The sequence below is a fragment of the Crinia signifera genome, chromosome 7 (genome assembly GCF_055691185.1).
Source record: "Crinia signifera chromosome 7, ASM5569118v1, whole genome shotgun sequence".
In the NCBI taxonomy this organism is placed as follows: Eukaryota; Metazoa; Chordata; class Amphibia; order Anura; family Myobatrachidae; genus Crinia; species Crinia signifera.
In genome coordinates, this window is record NC_139223.1 from 3,739,602 (window position 1) to 3,759,876 (window position 20,275).

A 20,275-nucleotide genomic window follows, 5' to 3' on the forward strand; every position below is an offset into this window, starting at 1 on the left:
GGTACCATTACAAAGTACAACTTGTCCCGCAAAAAAAAAGCCCTCATGTGTCTATATAGCCGGAAAATTAAAAAAGTTACGCTTATTTGAACGCAAGGAGGAAAAAAAAAAAAAAATTACCTTAAAAGGCAATGTCGGGAAGGGGTTAAATGCTCCCATGTGGACAGATTGGTGCACGGCATGTTGGCAGGGTAGGACGGGTCCCAGTCCTCCATAGGCGGGCAGATGCAAGCCGTCGGCACCGGGGTGCCGGACGCGTTACCGACAGTTGGGATCCCGACAGTCATTTAGCCGACGTCGGGATCCCGACTGTCAAAACAGAGTCAGCGTTCCCCACCATGGAAGTAATGTGGAGGATCCAGGCCAGGTTTTGAAGCAGTAACAAACCCAGGTGTCTAATCAGCAGCAGTGTACCATATACCTCGAGTGACTCCTAGTGTACCCTATAATTCCTGGAATGACTCCAAGTGTACCCTATAATTCCTGAGGTGCCACCATGTGCATTGCATAAATCCTGGGGTGCTGTTGCCATGTGCATTGTATAATTCCTGGGGTGCCTCCTAGTTTACCATATAATACCTGGGGTGACCCTGGTACAGTAGACTGCTCTTTTCACAAAGAAGGAGGTTGGCGTGAATGCAAAGAAAGGGCTGATACAACATTCAGTCAGTGTGTACATTTGAATTTGAGTGCTGAAATGGAAATAAAAAAATGATATAATGAGAAAAGAATAAATAATACAAGTAACAAATTTAAATTTAAATAAATAAAAATTAAAAAGAAATATAAGAATAAAAAAAGTTAATATATATAAAATAAAAAATTGATTGACGTGACACCTGTGGAAAGAAAGAGTTTAAAAATGTATTCAGCTCCTTTGATGAGAATTTGGGAACCGCAATATTCTACACTTTCCCTACCTACAGCTCTGCCGAGCCGTGGGCTGAGATGGTATAAGCCAATTTGTCCAAGCAGGCTAAGATGCAACTCATTGCCGCTGCTTTGGTGTGGAAACAGCCAGGCGCTGTGATGGTCTCTAGCCACCGCTGGTGTAATTCGCAGCTAGGACTCCTGACATCACCCCGCTTCTCTTTCTCCAGCAGGCTGTAGTCAGCTGTGGTGTCAGTCTGGGGGAAGCTGCTTGCGGTCCTCAGGTATCGGGATCAACGCGTTTCGTGCCTGAGGAACTTTTCAAGATGAATTCTTTGCTGTCTGGTTGTCCTTTTTATAAGATAAAAACTTTATTAAAAAAACTGAAGTTTAAAAAGGAAGTGCTTTTCAAAAAAGTGGGAACCACATGTCTTCCACGACATCCAGTATATTTGGAAAAACTTTTTTTAATCTTTTCTCTCTTGGTGTCATGTAAGAATAGGATTATATATAAGAAATATTGGAAAATGTTCTGCGCTCTACCCCTAGATAAATGATGAAGTGAGGCTAGGTGTTGGTTTAAGAAAAAACCTTTTTATTTGTTTCACACAAGATGTTTAGAAAAATTGTGGTAAAAAGTGCAGTAAAAATATGATTCTAAAGGAATGTTCAGGAGGGTAAAGTTCTCCAGGTCCTGGTCACACTGACGTGACTGGTAATGTGCTGCTGCTGTTGGTCAGAGGGCCGTTTCCAGTTACCTACCACAGTTCTCTCACTGAGGCTGTCTGACTCCGTCAAGTCTGGATGGTAATTGGTCTGGACGGTAGTCAGTCTGTGTCTCTGATGGGACAGTCTGAAGGTCAGTTGGAGAGGTCAGGATTTAAGTCTCTATGCTCCAGCTCCTAGAATCAGGTTGGGGTAGGTGGAAATCCGTAGGTGGGTGGTAAGCGTCAGTGCTGGGTGGCACCGGAGGGCGGCGTCCCTTACCTCTGGTGGTGCACCCGCACTTCCTGGGTATCGGTCCCTCGTCGCCGGTGTCTTGCTTTTTGGGCTGGGTAGCTCTGTTAGGCTCCGGCAGCTCTGGATCCACGGAGACTACGATGCTGGCTGGCGTTACTTCCGGGTCAGGTGATCTCGCGGGATTTCGCCCTCCGGGAGCACTGACGCTTACCACCCACCTACGGATTTCCACCTACCCCCTCCATTCTTGCCCACACCCACCAGACCCTAGCTCTACTCCAGCAACCTGATTCTAGGAGCTGGAGCATAGAGACTTAAATCCTGACCTCTCCAACTGACCTTCAGACTGTCCCCTCACTTATACCACTTTTACACCAGAATGCCGGGTAGGACCCGGGAAATTGAACCCGGGAAATAACAGGGCATGCCCTGCCTCAGACCCCATTTACACTGCACTTCAATTCAGGTTAATCCCGGGTAATGCCCTTTTACACTGAGAACGGATCAGCCCTGCCTTTCCTTGCTGCTGTCATTAAAAAATGGATTTTTGGCCTGTTGATGAGGTCACAACAAATGGAACATGACACTCCTCAAGTTTTTTTGCTGTATTAAGCTGAAAATATGCATAAAATCATCATACATTGGAATCTTTATAGATGTAATGCATTCTCATAAAGAAAGATGAAGATGCGTATGAATACAAACTTGTAACACTCTGGGACACACTGTGTGACAGCCAGCGTGTGTTCCTGCAGATGAGGCTGTAAACTCACTGGGGAGAGTGCTTCCAGCACAGACTGTTGCTGTAGTGTAGGGCACAGTCTGCACACAGCGTGGTAACGCTGCTTCTGCTGCGCTGCTCCATGTGCTGGTCTCCGGCAGATGACACTATCTGCCAGAGCCGCAGAAGCACCAATCAGCTCTTTGCGGCCTTCTCCCTGCCAAATAATCCGGATAATGACCATTTACACCACCCTGAGCCCCGGATAAGCCCCGTGTCCGACCCTGAACATTTGCCGGGTCAGATTCCCGGGGAACAGTACCCGTGTTATTTTTTTTCAGCCCATTTACACCATGCCCTGCCCCTGACTGGAGAGGCAATATCCCGGGTCCAACCTCTGGTGTAAAAGGGGTTTTAGAGACACAGACTGACTACCGTCCAGACCAATTACCATCCAGACTTGACGGAGTCAGACAGCCTCAGTGAGAGAACTGTGGTAGGTAATGGGAAACGGCCCTCTGACCAACAGCAGCAGCACATTACCAGTCACATCAGTGTGACCAGGACCTGGAGAACTTTACCCTCCTGAACATTCCGGTAGAATCATATTTTTACTGCACTTTTTACCACAATTTTTCTAAACATCTTGTGTGAAACAAATAAAAAGTTTTTTTTTCTTAAACCAACACCTAGCCTCACTTCATCATTTATCTAGGGGTAGAGCGCAGAACAGTTTTCCAATATTGCTCATTTCTGCAGGCTGATAACCTGCCTTTTCCAAGCAGCTAACCCCGCACAGACGCACTTAAGCTGGGTACACCTATGTACAATCGTCGGGCCGTTCTTCCAATCTGGGGGCAAACGGTCGTTCGATTGTATAGGTGTGTACGCTGTCCCAATTGCTGCTGTGCGATCGATAAACGGCCAAAAACGCTCTTGGCCGTCCACGGTCGGTCGGTCGAAGGTTCTTTGCTGCTTAATATTTCATCCGACAGGACGGCTCCATATCGGAACAAAAGTGAACTGTGTACGCACGTTCGATCGATATGCTTGACAGTTTGACAAAGCACGGTGGTATGCTGCATTATGAGAGACCCTGTAACCCTTTGCCTGCTGTTTTAACTAATGTGTTTTTAATGCCTCACTGCCCAACACTTTAGAGGCATCACTTTAAGACATTAATCAATGTTGAAGTTTTAATAGAGTGTGCTGGAAGCTCTTTGCAGAGCACCATAACACTTTATTAAAATTTCAACATTGATTAATGTCTTAAAGTGATGCCTCTAAAGTGTTGGGCAGTGAGGCATTAAAAACACATTAGTTAAAACAGCAGGCAAAGGGTTACAGGGTCTCTCATATACTTCTTCTTGCGATTGTTTGGACGGGAGTACATCGGACGTCGCAAGTAAAATTGTACATATGTGTACGCGCAGAACGGTCGTATGTTTTGGACGGCCGAACGTGTATTCGGTCGATCGAACGGTCGCAAGAAAAATGAAATTGTACATATGTGTACCCAGCTTTAGTGCGCAGTTTCACAAAAACCCATCCACAATCTATATAAGAAATATGCGTATTGAAAAAATTAGGAATAATGAGAATAAAAATAATAAAATAATAAAAATAAAAATAATGATAAATATAAACTAAAAAATAATAATAAAAATAAAAACAAAAATATATACAAAGTACATACAGACTTACTAGTACTTTAATATCTTGGTAGACTGGACAAACTGATTTGTTACAATCATTATGTCTTACTTGATTTCTAAGCTAGAATTTATAATTATAATACAGAGGCAAGTAAGATATTTACTTATATTTATTGAAGCCAAAAATAAAACATTTACGCGACAACGTTTACCAGATGTAATTATTCAATACACAGGTCATTTTATTCTTCACACAGTTTTAATTTAAAAAAAAATGTCTATTTAACAGTCTTCTATTACACCTTCTTTCATAGTGCAAGTGTAATTTGTTTTGCAATTATCTGTGTCTGAGGGGAGGAATTATCTGGCCTGCCTCTCTGCCGTGGTGTGCAGAAATGAGAGTACTGGGAACCATCACTGTGCCTGTATCTGTTATCACACTATCTTCCTGATGTTAAAACAAACTACTTAGTCATAAGATATAATTATAATGCACCTAGGGTATTACAGGGACAGTGTAATATATTTGGCATGACAATATGATAAGTGTTACACATGTTAACAATAGCAGTGATAAGTATATATGGAGTACTATAATAAGGTGAGGCTATAAATAACACATGCACAACAAATGTACAACATTGTAGAGGAAATAGAGAAAAAATCTTTCTTTATGCTACTAAGAATGTGAGTAAGATGAAATCACTGCCTGATACCCGGCTACACGTCCTCTAATGATGATCTAAGGAGACTTCTCTTTAATTTGGGGTTTCCATAGATTAGTATGAGAGATTGTACTGATGGATATGAGATGAAAAATACCCAAAATAATGTTTCTGTCATATTACTCATAGAGAACCTTGCAGCAAACGAGTATGTAATGATAGCAAAGAAGATCAGGTCCAATATCACACGCAGCATCATTGTCACAGCCGCCCGGACAAGCGCCTGGTCCTGGGGGGATGAGCTGACCTGGGACATGTTCTTCTTGATCCTCCAGACATGGTGCAGGAGAGACGTCACACTGAGCCCAATACAGGTGAGAGTCAGGGTAAAGGGCAGGACATAACTGAGCAGCATATTCCCAATGTTATAAGGGAAATTCAAATCCATTGCAATATGTATTGGCCCATCAGTCATATTTGTATCCCGTAGAATCATCACATGAGCTGTCCATATGAAGGGCAAATTCATCAGGACTGACCCTATGGCCGATCCTAGGAGCAGTTTGGTAACAGAAGAGGGGAACCACCTTTTCACCCAGAGGAAGATCCGGTGGGTAATGGTGACGAGCTTCACACAGTAGCAGATGGAGAGCCAGGCCGTGTTCCACAGACTCATAGTGTACAGGATAAGCAGGACATAATACGTAGGTACAAATATTCTAGTGACCATTTGGGCGAGACGAGAAAAAAAGTAATAGTTCAACAACATAGTGCACACCATAAGGACGTTGGTGAGAGCCATAGAGAGCAGGATTGGGTCACTGGCACCAGGACTAGTGATCGTTCCCCAGAGTCTGATGTACACAGAGAGGATGGCGGAGTTCATGATGATTCCATGTATCCCAATTATAGATAAAACAATGTCTATCACAATCTGCACAGACGGCTGCATTCTGCACAGACGGGCAACCTGTCCTGGTTCCCTTAGTGATATAATGACAGCAGATGGTACCTGTGCCAGTGGTGTAGTGATTACATGCCGGGCAGAGGGAGCACGGAGCAGGGGCAGGCATGCAAATCTGTCCTGTATCTGGTTTCCTGGTGTATATACTGATTAATGTTCTTCATAAAAGATATGGTAGGATTTTTTTTTATTTATGTCACTGTGTAACAAATATAATGGGTAAAAACAATCATATGTGGCCCATTTATCAACGAGTGACAAAACTTGTTGAATATGATAAATGGTGCACTAGCCAATCAACTCCGTCCTCTAATCTTTCAAACATTTGATGTATTGAATATTAAACGCATTGAGTTTTATCACTTGTTGATAAATTATGTATATCTCTTATATATTTGGCTACATCTGTCATTCAATGTGTGAGCGTGTCAATAACGCTGGGTGGATTCATAGGCTAATAGCCTATCAGAGCCTCTGACTCTGCCCACACACACTCACATAGTGACAGAGAACCAGCCCACAGTGCCAGACACTCTCTGTCTCCCCATGCTGCCAGGCAAAGACACTGCTGCCTCCACAGCCACCAGGTGAGCGTCCGGTCTGCCCGAAACCCCCCCTCTGCCAGCACCCCACCCCGGACCCCCCGCAAACCCCCCTCCTGCAATTCATGGGCCCCCCTGCCATGATTCGCGCCCCCCGCGCCCCCCCCACCCCGCGGCTACCCTCCCGCGATACATGGGGCCCCTCGCATCACCCCCCTCATGAGATTTGCGGCACACCACCCCAGTGCGGTTCGCAGCAACCCCCATCGACCCCGCTTGCGCGATTTGCGGGCCCCCCTCCCGCGATTCACGGGCAGTGCTGATACGCCGCAAGTGCGCACAGATAGTAGCGCTACTCCCGAGTGTCCAGGAGTACGGGGCGCTCTGTAATGACACGCCATCTTGAAATCTGCAGGACAGGGAATAGAGGTAATGGTGTTTAGCGTGCTATATTACACTTCACAGCCGGCAGGCTGACAGTTCAGAGGACCGCTTGCTAATATAAATTTTAAGCTAGACAGATCAAAATAGGTACATTTCAATGGGAAAAGGGGAGTGGGGGTAGCCCACGAAGTGTACGGTCGGCGTACGCTTCGTTTATGAGCTTCGTCAGGACCAACCTAGCTCATTAGCGAAGCGTACGCTGACCGTACACTTTGTAGGCTACCCCCACTCCCCTTTCCCCATTAAAATGTACATATTTTGATCTGTCTAGCTTAAAATTTATATTAGCGAGCGGTCCACTGAACTGTCAGCCCACCGGCTGTGAGGTGCCATATAGCAGGCTAGAAGGGCTGTGGGCTCTGAAAGGCAGAGACTTACAGAGGGTCTCAGACACTGCAAAACTCATATGCTGCTCTTGCAGGGTTGGAATGTATGACCAACGTAGGCAAAAAAGAACAGGAAGATATGAGGACTTCTACCTCTACTAACTGCATGTCCAGGAAAATATCACCTACAAAAAGGACTGCACTTCTTTTGGGAGATTCCATAATTAGAGTTAATCTGGGAAATGCTACTAATGTAGAGAAACAAGTAAGGTGCTTACCTGGAGCCACAGCTCCAAGAGATAAAGAACGCATGCTAAGAATTGTAAAGGCAGCAAGAAAAGATGGGAAGGTGGATGTCATCGTCCACCTAGGCACAAATGACCCGGTTAATGCTGAAGTCATGGCCGTAAAAGATGAATTTAGGAAGTTCGGAACTGCTCTAAAACAGGTGGCAACCACTGTAACTTTTTCAGAAGTATTGCCAGTACACCGAGGGGAAGATAGAACTCCGAGAATCAGAAACTTGAATGTTTGGCTAAGAAATTGGTGCAATGAGGAGAGATTTGGATATTTAGGTCAAAGTCAAGCTACCGGGCAAGACAGAGCCATATATAAAAGTGATGGCCTGCACCCATCTTCAAGGGGAACGAGAATATTAAGTGAGAAGTTTGGAAGCACAAACAAAATGAGACATGCTATGTGTGCAAATGCTAGGAGCTTAGGAGATAAAATCCCAGAACTAATTGCAATAATGAAAAGGGATGAACTGGATATATATATTTTTTTTTTAACTTTAATATTTTTATTTTTCATTAAAAAAAAGTAAAACAGACATTGTTTTTACAGGTTACAAAGCTTCTTTTTTATGTTACATGTTTTTACATATTTTTGCAGTTTACGTTGCGACATATTTATATGAGCTTACATATAGTAGACCTGTATATACATAGTTTCATATATATTATGTTAGACATATACATTACACTGAACACGATATATACAAATAAAAAGAAAAACAAAACAAAACTGTGAAGACAGCGGTACACAGTGATGCGCCTGTGCTAATGACTACTTTTTGTTATTATTTTTTTTTTTTTTTCCTGAATGGGGTGCATCTATGTGCCAGTTCTGGGCATTGTCTTGACTCGTCAAGCTTTTATGTACATGTGCCGGTCTAAATCCGCAGTGTTGATATATACATATACAAAACTGATTATCTCTGTTGTGCAGGCACCTGCAATTTGAATTCCAACTATTCTAGCAGCATTTTCATACTTTTAATTTATTCTACTGATGTGCTTATTTCAATACATACTATACTTCTTAATTTTTGTGTATATCTCTCTACAACAAGGCTGGTGAAAATGGGGGGCAGAACATCACCAATGTGTCCCAAATGTAAAAGTATGCCCGGGTCCTTCTGGCACTTAGGCCCTTATTCTGGTTGGTGCGGTCGAGCCGCATATGCGGCTCCGACCGCACCAGACGAATCCCCGCCTACAAGACGGATCGGCACGGCCGTCCGTACACGGACGGCTGCCGATCCGCATGAAAATGGTGGAGGCGTACGCCTCCACCATGGTGGGAGCTGCCCCCTGCATTCGATGGTCGTCGACCATCGAAGGCAGGTCCGCACGCCGCGGCAGCTCCCGCAAGCTGAGACCACACGGACAATCGTCCGTGTGGTAGCTTGTATGGGGGCTGAAAGCTGACATCCGGCGACGTCAGCTTTCCGCCCCCATGAGTTGCGTCATGGCCTCATTACCATGCGTACGCCCCGCGTTTGCATGGGAACGCCCATGAAACGCGGGGCGTATACATAGGGAAATGAGGGCATGAAGCCCCTCACGCCCCTATACGCCCCCTTTGCGGCGTACAAACGTTATGTGCGGCGAATTCGCCTGCACATGCGCAGATTGACCTCTGCGCATGTGCAGACGGAAAACATCGGCGGTACGGCCGCACGCGGGCCGTACCGCACGAACCAGAATAAGGGCCTTAATGTGGGAATGCGTAACCCTGGTAACATTCTGGGATAAAGTGAAACAGGTATTGATAAACACAGGAATCCCTGTTAATATACTAACTCCTAAATGCTGTGTCTTAAATATCTGCCCAATGGAGATAATAGATAAATATGACAAAATATGTATAACTAGCATATGTGCATTGGCCAAGTTATTAATAGCTAGGTCATGGCTAGCAAAGGATGTTCCGGAATTCGCAGCCTTTATACCACTGATTAACCACACAGTTTCACATGAGAAATATATTTATTTGGGTAGGGCAAAAAATGTTAGGTATATAAAAATTTGGCACAGATGGCACAATTCCAGTTATATGCCGGTAGGTTTTCGGTCGACCTGACAAGTAGATAAAATTTTGTTTGTTGTTTTGAAGAAAATATAGTGAAAGGTTAATACACAGACAAGTAACACATTATATCGTTGACAGTAGCGTTCAAGTAAATAGATGATAGAATTGCACATGTTAAGTAAATATAGAAAGGGAATGGTAGCTAATAAAGAGAGGGAAGGGAGGAGGGGGAAAAATATACATGAACTGGATATTGTTGCTATTACAGAGACATGGTGCAATGAAAATCATGACTGGGACATAGCTATACCAGGATATACTTTACTTAGAAAGGACAGAATCGGAAGAATCGGAGGAGGGGTTGCAATATATGTGAAAAAAAGCATAAAGACTACCTTAATACAAAGTATTGAGGAAAAAACTGAGGCCCTTTGGGTGACCATAGAAACAGGGGAGAAGGCGATTCTTCGTATAGGGGTGATCTACAGACCACCTGGTCAGGAAGAGGAACTTGACAAGAGCCTATTGCAGGACATCAATAAAATGGCATTAAAAGGAGAGGTGATAATCATGTGAGACGTTAATCTACCTGATGTAAACTGGGAGCTGCCTGTTGCAAGTTCCACCAGAAGTAGGGACATGCTGAATTCCTTGCAAGGAGCATCCCTCCAGCAATTGGTGAGGGAGCCCACTCGTAAGGACGCAGTTTTAGACTTAATACTTACAAATGGTGACAGAATATCTGACATAAATGTGGGTGAAAATCGGGGATCCAGTGACCATCAAGCAGTATGGTTCAAAATAAAGACAGAGACTGACTCATCGCAAACAAAAACAAAGGTGTTAGATTTTAGGAAGGCTGATTTTGTAGAGATGGGAAACTCTGTAAGGGATTCTTTGCTAGAGTAAAGGAACTTGGAAGGAGTGCAGGATAAGTGGGAAAAATGTAAAAGTGCAATTATAAAAGCAACAGAACGTTGTGTCAAAAGGGGATGCAGTTTAAATCCCGGCGGTCAGGATCCCGGCGTTTAGAATCCCGATGCTGGAATCCCGACCGCCGAAATCCCGACACTTTCTCACTCCGTGGGTGTCCACGACACCCCTGGAGGGAGAATAAATTAGCGTGCCGAGCGTAGCGAGGCACCGGGCCCGCTGCGTGTCGAGCGCAGCGAGCCTGCAAGGGGGGGTGATCCACGTCCCCCCCTTGTCGGGATTTCGGCGGTCGGGATTCCGGCGTCGGGATTTTGAACGCCGGGATCCCGACCGCTGGAATTTCATCCGTCAAAAGAGTTAGGAAAAACACAAGAAAAAGGAAGCCATTGTGGTTTGCAAAAGAAGTAGCAAGTATTGTGAAAGCAAAAAAGTTGGCCTTTAAGAAATTTAAGCAGACGCAGAAGAATGAGGACAAAGAGGTGTATCTTGTTAGACAGAAGAAGGCTAAAAAGGTAATCAGATGTGCAAAAGCACAGGCTGAGGAGAAAATGGCCCAGTCAGTGGGTAAAGGGGTGGAGACTTTTTTTTAGGTATATAAGTGAAAAGAGAAAAACAAAAAGTGGAATAGTAAGACTAAAGACAGAGAGTGGAAGTTTTCTTGAGGGGGACAATGTAATAGCAGATCATATTAATAATTATTATTTCTGCTCAGTATTTACTGCTGAGGTGAATGGATGCTGCACACAGACATCTATTCACCTCCTCCCTGACGCCGCTGCTGTCTGCAGAGTACAGCAGACAGCAGCAGAGGCTGTGTGTGACCCCCGTCCAACCTCCATACTGACCACAGCATGCTGCGGTCCGGAAGTTGGGATCCCCCCATTGATGTAAACAGGAGCTGGGTCAGATGAATGAGACAGGTAGCAGGTGGGATGAATGTGACATGTAGTGTGACATAGAGGTGCATGTCCCTGCATCACCCCACCATCTCTGTCCCTGCATCACCCCGCCATCTCTGTCCCTGCATCATCCCGCCATCTCTGTCCCTGCATCACCCCACCATCTCTGTCCCTGTATCACCCCACCATCTCTGTCCCTGTGTCACTCCACCATCTCTGTCCCTGCATCACACCGCCATCTCTGTCCCTGTATCACCCCACCTTCTCTGTCCCTGCATCACCCTGCCATCTCTGTCCCTGCATCACCCCGCCGTCTCTGTCCCTGGATCACCCCACCATCTCTGTCCCTGCATCACCCCACCATCTCTGTCCCTGTATCACCCCAACGTCTCTGTCCATGCGTCACCCCGCCATGTGGCATAATGTGAATTTTGGTTCAATTTAGGTGGCATAATGGGAATTTTGGCTAAATCCATGTGGCATAATGTGAATTTTTGCTCAATCCGTGTGGCATAAAGTGAATTTTGGCTCTTTCTGTGTGGTATAATGTGAATTTTGGCTCAATCCAGGAGGCATGATGTGAATTTTGCCTCAATCCATGTTGCATAATGTGAATTTTGGCTCAATTTATGTAGCATAACAGGAATTTTGGCTCTTCCAGTTTGGCATAACATGAATTTTGGCTCTCTTTCCGGGTGGTATAATGTGAATTTTTTTGCTCATTCTGTGTTGCATAAGGGGAATTTTGGCTATTTCTGCATCACATAATATTTAAGGGGCAAGTGTAAGGGGGTCTACTACTGTTTTGCATAATGTGTATAAGGGGCATATAGCATGGTACACTACACTCAAGGACATGCCCCCTTTTCAGTGGTGGCACCCTCTTTTTCTGGAGTGTGCACATAACTTCAGCCTTTAATTTCCCATACCTTACCATACCCCCACTTCAAAATTTCCACTTCGACCATTGCACACACATATTTATACGTACCGCACCTCACACACTTACACATTGGACAGATACAACACACCACACCACAGCACACACACCCACATACAATACAACACAGACAAAAACAGTACAATGCACACAAACACACAAAAATAAATGCATCATAGGGGAAAAATAGGTGTATTCGTAGGCAGAAATACACCTATTTTTTACACATTTGTATTTTCGGGATTTACAATCCCGAAAATACAACAATTCGTATTCCTAAAGATGGAACATTCATATTTGTATTTACAAATATGAATGTCTACACCATCGATAGAATACGACAGAAATCACCATTCAAAAGAATGGTGGTTCCTGATGTACTAAGCAGCCGTACTGATAATACGGCTGCTAAGTGGTGTAAAACACCCACGCAAATACGACAGGAAAATACACCTTGCTTTCCCTGTCGTATTTGCTTTAAGCCTGCACGGATCAGTCAGATCTGTGCAGGCTTTAGTGTAAAAAAATAGAAAAAATGAAATAAATAAAAAAAAAAAACATCATGGGGTCCCCCCCACAGCTGTAACCAGCAACAGGCTGAAGGATCCGGGGCCGGTAATTAAAAATCAGGCAACCCGACAAATAGGGGTTCCCCGATTTTTAACAACCAGCCCCAGGCTCCAGGTCCGGGGCTGGTTCCCAAAATACGGGGGACAAAATGACTAGGGGTCCCCCGTATTTTAAGAACCAGCCCCAGGCCAAACCAGCCAGCAGGGTAAAGTCACAGCCGGGGGACACTTATGATATAAGGTCCCGCGGCCAAAACATTAACCCTACCCACCAGTCAGCCTGGCCAGGGGCCCTGGGGGAGTGGGGACCCCCCAAATGAAGGGGTCCCCCCCTCCAGGACTTACCTGACCAGGCTGAAGCCTGGTGCTGTCCCCGGTGACCCTGGGCTGTGGTCACCGGGCTGATAGTGGTGTAAAAAAAAGAATAATCTATTGTCTAATACTGGGGCATTATGAGTCCCAGCAAGCCTCCCCCGCAAGCTGGGACTTGGAGAACCACAAGTCCCAGCCTGTGGGGCATTAAAGGGCCCGCTGGGTCTTGTAGTTCCACAGTATTAAAAATAGTAAAATAAAACACACTGACACACATTTAAAATAAAACTTTAATACTCACAAAGCCCACACATACTAATACTTACCTATCTTCTTTCTGTAGGTAGCCCTGGTCCTGATGTCCTGGTCCTTTGTCGTCTTCTGGATCCATGTCGACGTCGCTGTCCATGTCGGCGATGGCGTCGGCGTCCGGAGTCCGACGAAATCCATGTGGGAACCTATGGAATGAAACTATACTCACCTGTCCCAGGGCGACGTAGTCCAGGTAAGGGGTCTTTGCAAAAAACAAACCGGCATGCGAAACCAGACGAACAGCAGAGAGCCGCACGGTGTTTGTGTACATCGTGCGGCTCCGCCTCCCGAATGCCGCTGTTGGCCGCCTTGCGGCCTAGCGGCTCCTGATTGGCCGCTAGGCCGCAAGGCGGCCAATAGCGGCATTCGGGAGGCGGAGCCGCACGATGTACACAAACACCGTGCGGCTCTCTGCTGTTCGTCTGGTTTCGCATGTCGGTTTGTTTTTTTGCAAAGACCCCTTACCTGGACTACGTCGCCCTGGGACAGGTGAGTATAGTTTCATTCCATAGGTTCCCACATTGATTTCGACATGGACAGCGACGTCAACATGGATCCAGAAGACGACACAGGACCAGGACATCAGGACCAGGGCTACCTACGGGATGAAGATAGGTAAGTATCAGTATGTAAGGGTTTTGGATGTATTAAAGTTTTATTTTAAATGTGTGTCAGTGTGTTTTATTTTACTATTTTTAATACTGTGGAACTACAAGACCCAGCGGGCTATTTAATGCCCCGCAGGCTGGGACTTGTGGTTCTCCAAGTCCCAGCTTGCGGGGGAGGCTTGCTGGGACTCATAGTGCCCCAGTATTAGACAATAGATTATTCTTTTTTTTACACCACTATCAGCCCGGTGACCACAGCCCAGGGTCACCGGGGACAGCACCAGGCTTCAGCCTGGTCAGGTAAGTCCTGGAGGGGGGGTGACCCCTTCATTGGGGGTCCCCACTCCCCCAGGGCCCCTGGCCAGGCTGACTGGTCGGTAGGGTTAATGTTTTTATGATATAAAAAATAAATGATTGACATGGCACCTGTGGAAAGAAAGAGGTTAAAATGTATTCAGATCCTGTGAGGAGAATTTGGGAACCGCAATATTCTACACTTTACCTACCTACAGACCTGCCAATGTGGGTTGAGATGGTATAAGCCAATTGTCCGTGCAGGCTAAGATGCAACTCATTGTTGCTGCTTTGGGCTCTTGGTGGGGGAACAGCCAGGCGCTGTGATGTAATTCACAGCTAGGGCTCCTGACATCACTCCTTCTCCGGCAGGCTGTAGTCAGCTGTGGTGTCAGTCTGGGGGAAGCTGCTTGCGGTCCTTGGGTATCGGGATCAACGCGTTTCGTGCCTGAGAAACTTTTCAAGATGAATTCTTTGCTGTCTGGTTCTCCTTTTTATAAGATAAAAACTTTTTTTTAGTTTAAAAAGGAAGTGCTTTTCAAAAAAGTGGGAACCACATGTCTTCCACGACCAGTATATTTGGAAAAACATTTTTTTATCTTTTCTCTCTTGGTGTCATGTAAGACTAGGATGACATATACATACTGTATGTAAGAAATATGCATATTGAAAAAATTAGGAATAATGAGAATAAAAAAATAATAATAATAGTAATAATAAGAATAAAAATAATGATAAAAATAAACTTAAAAAATAATAAAAATAAAAACATAAATATATATACAAAGTACATACAGACTTTCTAGTACTTTATTATCTTGGTAGACTGGACAAACTGATTTGTTACAATCATTATGTTACTTGATTTCTAGGCTAGACTTTAGAGTAAGTATAATACAGAGCCAAGTAAGATATTTACTTATATTTATTGAAGCCAAAAATAAAACATTTACGCGACAACGTTTACCAGACAGAATTATTCAATACACAAGTCATTTTATTCTTCACACAGTTTTACTTTAAAGAAATGTCTATTTAACAGTCTTCTATTACACCTTCTTTCATAGTGCAAGTGTAATTTGTTTTGCAATTATCTGTGTCTGAGGGGAGGAATTATCTGGCTTGCCTCTCTGCCGTGGTGTGCAGAAATCAGAGTATTAGGAACCAAAAGTGATTTATTTTCTTTACTTCCTTCAAATAGGCGATATCGTTCAGTTTTATGCAAAACGAAACGATATAGGGAGAGTTTCTTTCCTGTGGCAATTTGCACTTTAAATATTTTAAATGCTTAGGGTTATTCGTGATCTATGCACAAATCCTGTAGTCAAGTGTTACCTTTTTTTTAATGTCTCTGTTTGTATATTTGTATTGTTTACAATTTTTTTTTTCCATTTAATGTTCATTGTATGTGGACGATTTATTATAAATAAAGATTCTATTCTATCACTGTGCCTGTATCTGTTATCAAACATGAATCTTCCTGATGTTAAAACAAACTACTTAGTCATAAGTTATAAGTAGAGACAGGATTATATGCAACATAAAAAGCTTGAAATATGCATGCAAATATGCATGACAAATATTTAAAATATGCATGAAAAGTGTTAAAATATGCTACATTAAATAATAAAAAAAGTTCTTTTTAACTTATTTATTTAAAAATCAGCATACAATTAGTTGCAAATAAACCTCAAAAATAGGCCCACAGTATCTGCAGATGTCTAGTGCTCAACACAGGATTTTTTTTCTTCATGGCTGCTACAGCAGACTGCAGCGTCCTAGGCTCTTCTGGCATTAACTACACCGACACTCATCTCCAGCGCCGATGGATCAAATGTCAGCATAGCGTGTGAGGGCGGCGCAGTGGAAGGTTTCCTCCCTGCGCCGCATACTCACTGTGACACAACCCTTCTGCCCGCCTCCTCTGCTGCAGAATTCTGTCTCTTGGTATAAAGTCCCAGGCCAGGGCCAGACAAAGGTTCAGGAGCTTCGTAATGGCATCCGCTCCAACTGACTTTTATCAACATGGATTGGCAGCCTAGAGCAGTGTCAGACATAGCGTACATCCAAGGTTCCCCACACTGCGCACATATTGCCCCAGCCTGCACACCCCACCACTACCTGGCCAGCAACAGCAGGGCAAAGCAGTGCTGTGACTCGCGGGTGGAAAGGGGAGAGGGACGAAAATATGCACCATCCCTAGATTTTAGGTAAAATATGCAATAACCAATGAGAATTGGCAAAATATGCAAATGCATATGCAAATATGCAAATGCATATAATCCTGTCTCTAGTTATAAGTATATAAACTAACTGGTCAGTTGCCCCTGGGGTATTACAGGGACAGTGTAATATAGTTGTCATGACAATATGATAAGTGTTACACATGTTAACAATAATAATAATAATAATGATATTTATATAGCACTTTTCTCCCAATAGGACTCAAAGTGCTTCACACATTGTCTTTACAGCTCGAAATACAAAACAAACTTAACAGTAGATGTCAGTGAAATGCTTGAGTAAATAAGTATGTCTTTAGTCTATTTTTAAAGGATTCTATAGTGGGCGCTTCTCGCACTGTGCGAGGAAGAGAGTTCCACAGAGTTGGGGCAGCAAAGTTGAAAGCTCGACCCCCAGATGAATTCAGGGAGATTCTGGGTACTGTTGGTAGTCCTTCTTCAGTGGAACGTAGTAATCGAGTAGGACAGTAAGGGATCAGCAGCTGTTGCAGGTACCTTGGGCCCTGGTCATGTAGGGCCTTGAAAGTGAGTAAGCCAATCTTGAAAACGATTCGCCATTTTACAGGTAGCCAGTGAAGGGCGTAGAGAATGGGAGTTATGTGGCAGGAGCGGGGCTGGTTAGTTAATAGTCTGGCGGCTGCATTTTGTACCAGCTGCAAGCGGTGCAATTCTTTTGCTGGAAGACCCAGGTAGAGAGCATTGCAGTAGTCTAGTCGTGATGATATAAATGCATGTATGACTTTAGGAAGGTCTTCTGAGGGAATTAAATGCTTGATTCTGGCTATGTTTCTCAGATGAAAGAATGAGGATTTGATTGTGGCTGACACCTGATGTTTAAGTGTCAGGCCATTATCCAGGACAACACCAAGATTCCGCACATGATCAGAGTTTTTTAGTGCTGTGCCCCCCAGCTTAAGACCTGTCAGTTGGCTATGCTGCCGTCTTGTCCTGTGATTTATCATCAGGACTTCTGTTTTATCTGGGTTCAGTCTCAGCCAACTGGCACTCATCCACTCCTGGAGCTCAGCTAGGCAGCCATTTAAGGTTGTTATTGTGTTATCGGTGCCTGGAGCAAAGGACAGGTACAGTTGGGTATCATCTGCATAGCAGTGGTAGACCAGGCCGTGACGTCTGATTATGTCACCAAGTGGAAGCATGTATACTGCAAAAAGCATGGGAGATAGTATAGAGCCCTGTGGGACACCACAAGACAACGGCACTGGTGGTGAAGAGTATACTCCCGATGCCACTCTCTGTGACCTGCCAGCGAGAAATGATTTGAACCAGCTAAGGACTGTGCCACCCAGGCCACAGAAATTCTTCAGGCGCTCAATTAGAATCCCATGGTCAATGGTGTCAAATGCTGCAGAGAGGTCCAGAAGGATTAGGATTGAACAGTCTCCTCTATCCCTTGCATTTAGAAGATCATTGAGCACACATACCAGAGCTGTTTCTGTGCTATGTCTTCTCCTGAATCCTGACTGGAATGGATCATAAATGTCATGGGTTAACAGGTGGGTCTCTAGTTGAGTTGCAACCACTTTCTCAATAACCTTTCCTAGAAAAGGAAGATTTGATACTGGCCTGTAGTTGGTCATGCAGTCAGGGTCTAAATTAGATTTTTTAAGAAGTGGTCTGACTATTGCTTCCTTTAGTGGTTCGGGAAAAACGCCTGTCTGCAAAGAGCATTGAACTATTTTTGCAAATGCAGGGCCGATTATTTCCATACACCCTAAAAGAAGCTTGGATGGGGCAGGGTCCAGATCACAGGAGGAGGGACGCAACAGTCTGGAAATTCCAGCAATGTATTGTACATCCACTTGGTCAAAGATGTCCCATGAAGGCAAGTGTCTTAAACTGGCAGGCTTGGTCTGTTGGAACTCCTTTGGTGTCACTGTGGGGATTCCAGCCCGGATGATAGATACTTTATCTGCAAAGAATTTGGCAAACTCATTGCATCTTGACTGCGAGAGGGTTACATCAGGCTGCAGGCATGCTGGTTTGCAAAGCAACTCCACTGTACGGAAAAGCTGAGCGGGCCTATTTTTTGCTGTCATGATCTCATTTGAAAGGAACACTGTTTTCTTGCGGGTGATTGTTGATTGGTATATTCCAATGTGTTTGATTAGATTTAATTTATCCTCTGCCAGGTTTGTCTTCCTCCATCGTCTTTCAAGTATACGACCCCTTTTCTTGAGATCACGAATACTGTTGTCAAACCAGGGAGCTTGATGGTGTGGTTTGCAGGGTCGAATACGCAATGGGGCTATAGTATCCAGTGCCTCTGTCACAGCCCTGTTATAAAAATGGACTAGGGAACATGGATCTTTACAGGTCCCCATCACTGCTGAGAGGTTCAAGTTAGCTGCCATGGCCTGAGGAGTCATAGCCCTCCTTGGGCGATATTTGGTCAATTCCATGGGCAAAGATCTATTTTGAGGGGTTGCGACTGAGAACCATATTGAGTGGTGGTCTGACCATGTGACTGGGTTTATCTTTAGGTCAGATACTTCTAGTCCAATCTGGAAGACAAGATCAAGAGTGTGGCCACTTTTATGTGTAGCAGAGGGGATGACTTGAGTGAGCCCGAGAGCATTCATTGTGCACATGAGATCTTGGCCAAGGCGTGAGAGCTCATCATCGACCCATGCATTGAAATCCCCGAGGATGAGCCATCTTTGGTGCTCCAGAACTAGCCCAGCAACAATATCTGCAAACTCTTGTAGAAATATCTTTCCATCTCCAGGGGGGCGATAGATGAGAAGTACTCTGAAACCTAATTGTGCAGAACTCCGGGCAACAATACACTCAAATGAGTGAGTCATTTCCATTGGGCAGACCCTAAGTTTTAGTTCTTTTTTAAAGCAGATGGCCACCCCGCCTCCCCTGCGGTCCAGTCTGGGGTTGTGAATAACAGAGTAGTTTGTTGGAACTGCAGCTTCCAGGATAGGTGCTGCATTTTCATCCAGCCAAGTCTCAGTAATACAGGCTATATCTGACGATTCGATAAGGTCAGCAATTGTAGCAGTCTTGTTTTTTATAGATCTGGCATTACAAAGGACGGACCTGATGGGACATACCAGAGGGCCTGCAATTTTCTTTAAGGTTTGTGTGTTGGCACCTAGGAAGTCATTCACAGAGCGAGAATTTACAGATCTGTACTTCAAAGCACAGGGTCGTCTGTTGGGTACTGCTTCTATTTGTCTCCTATTTGAAATTGGAGAGACTGATGACCGGTTACTTAGATGGTTACAGTTGATAGGAGGTTTACGGCTTCGATTCCCTCGGCTGCCACGGTGAGTTCTCTTAAAAATGCCCAGTGATTTAAGGATGGAAGCTTGTGCTGGATTAATAGGAACTGCCTTTCGTGGTGGACGGAGTGAAAGTATAAAGCTGGAGGTGTACAAATACATTGGGTCCTCAATGACAGAGCAAGTATGAATTGCATTTGATGAGAGAGGATTGAACAGTTTTTTTCCTCTATACTGAGAGTGATCCATAAATTACAGTGGAATGTGATTCAGCAACAGAGTTTGCATTTATTTGGCTATTGCTATAGTCAAATATAATCCTACAGGAAACTTTTCTTTTCAATGGTTGAAGTAAGAGTCATTTAACTTATTCCAGCAGGCTGAGGAAGGTGTTAGAGACCATTCCTTCAGTGTAGGTGTGAAATCCCAACAAATCCCAGCATGAGACCCT

General features: G+C 44.4%; 1 protein-coding gene across 1 annotated transcript; it reads right to left on the reverse strand.

Moving 5' to 3' along the window:
* Positions 1-4,926: 4,926 nt before the first annotated feature.
* LOC146020623 (taste receptor type 2 member 41-like) lies at positions 4,927-5,823 on the reverse strand. The gene has a single exon (XM_083153879.1). The coding sequence runs from the start codon at positions 5,821-5,823 to the stop codon at positions 4,927-4,929; it is 897 nt and encodes a 298-aa protein (XP_083010005.1).
* Between the last annotated feature and the right edge of the window lie 14,452 nt (positions 5,824-20,275).

Coding starts and splice junctions, on each gene's coding strand:
- LOC146020623 (XM_083153879.1), bottom strand. CDS start 5,823: ATGCAGCCGTCTGTGCAGATTGTGATAGACATTGTTTTATCTATAATT.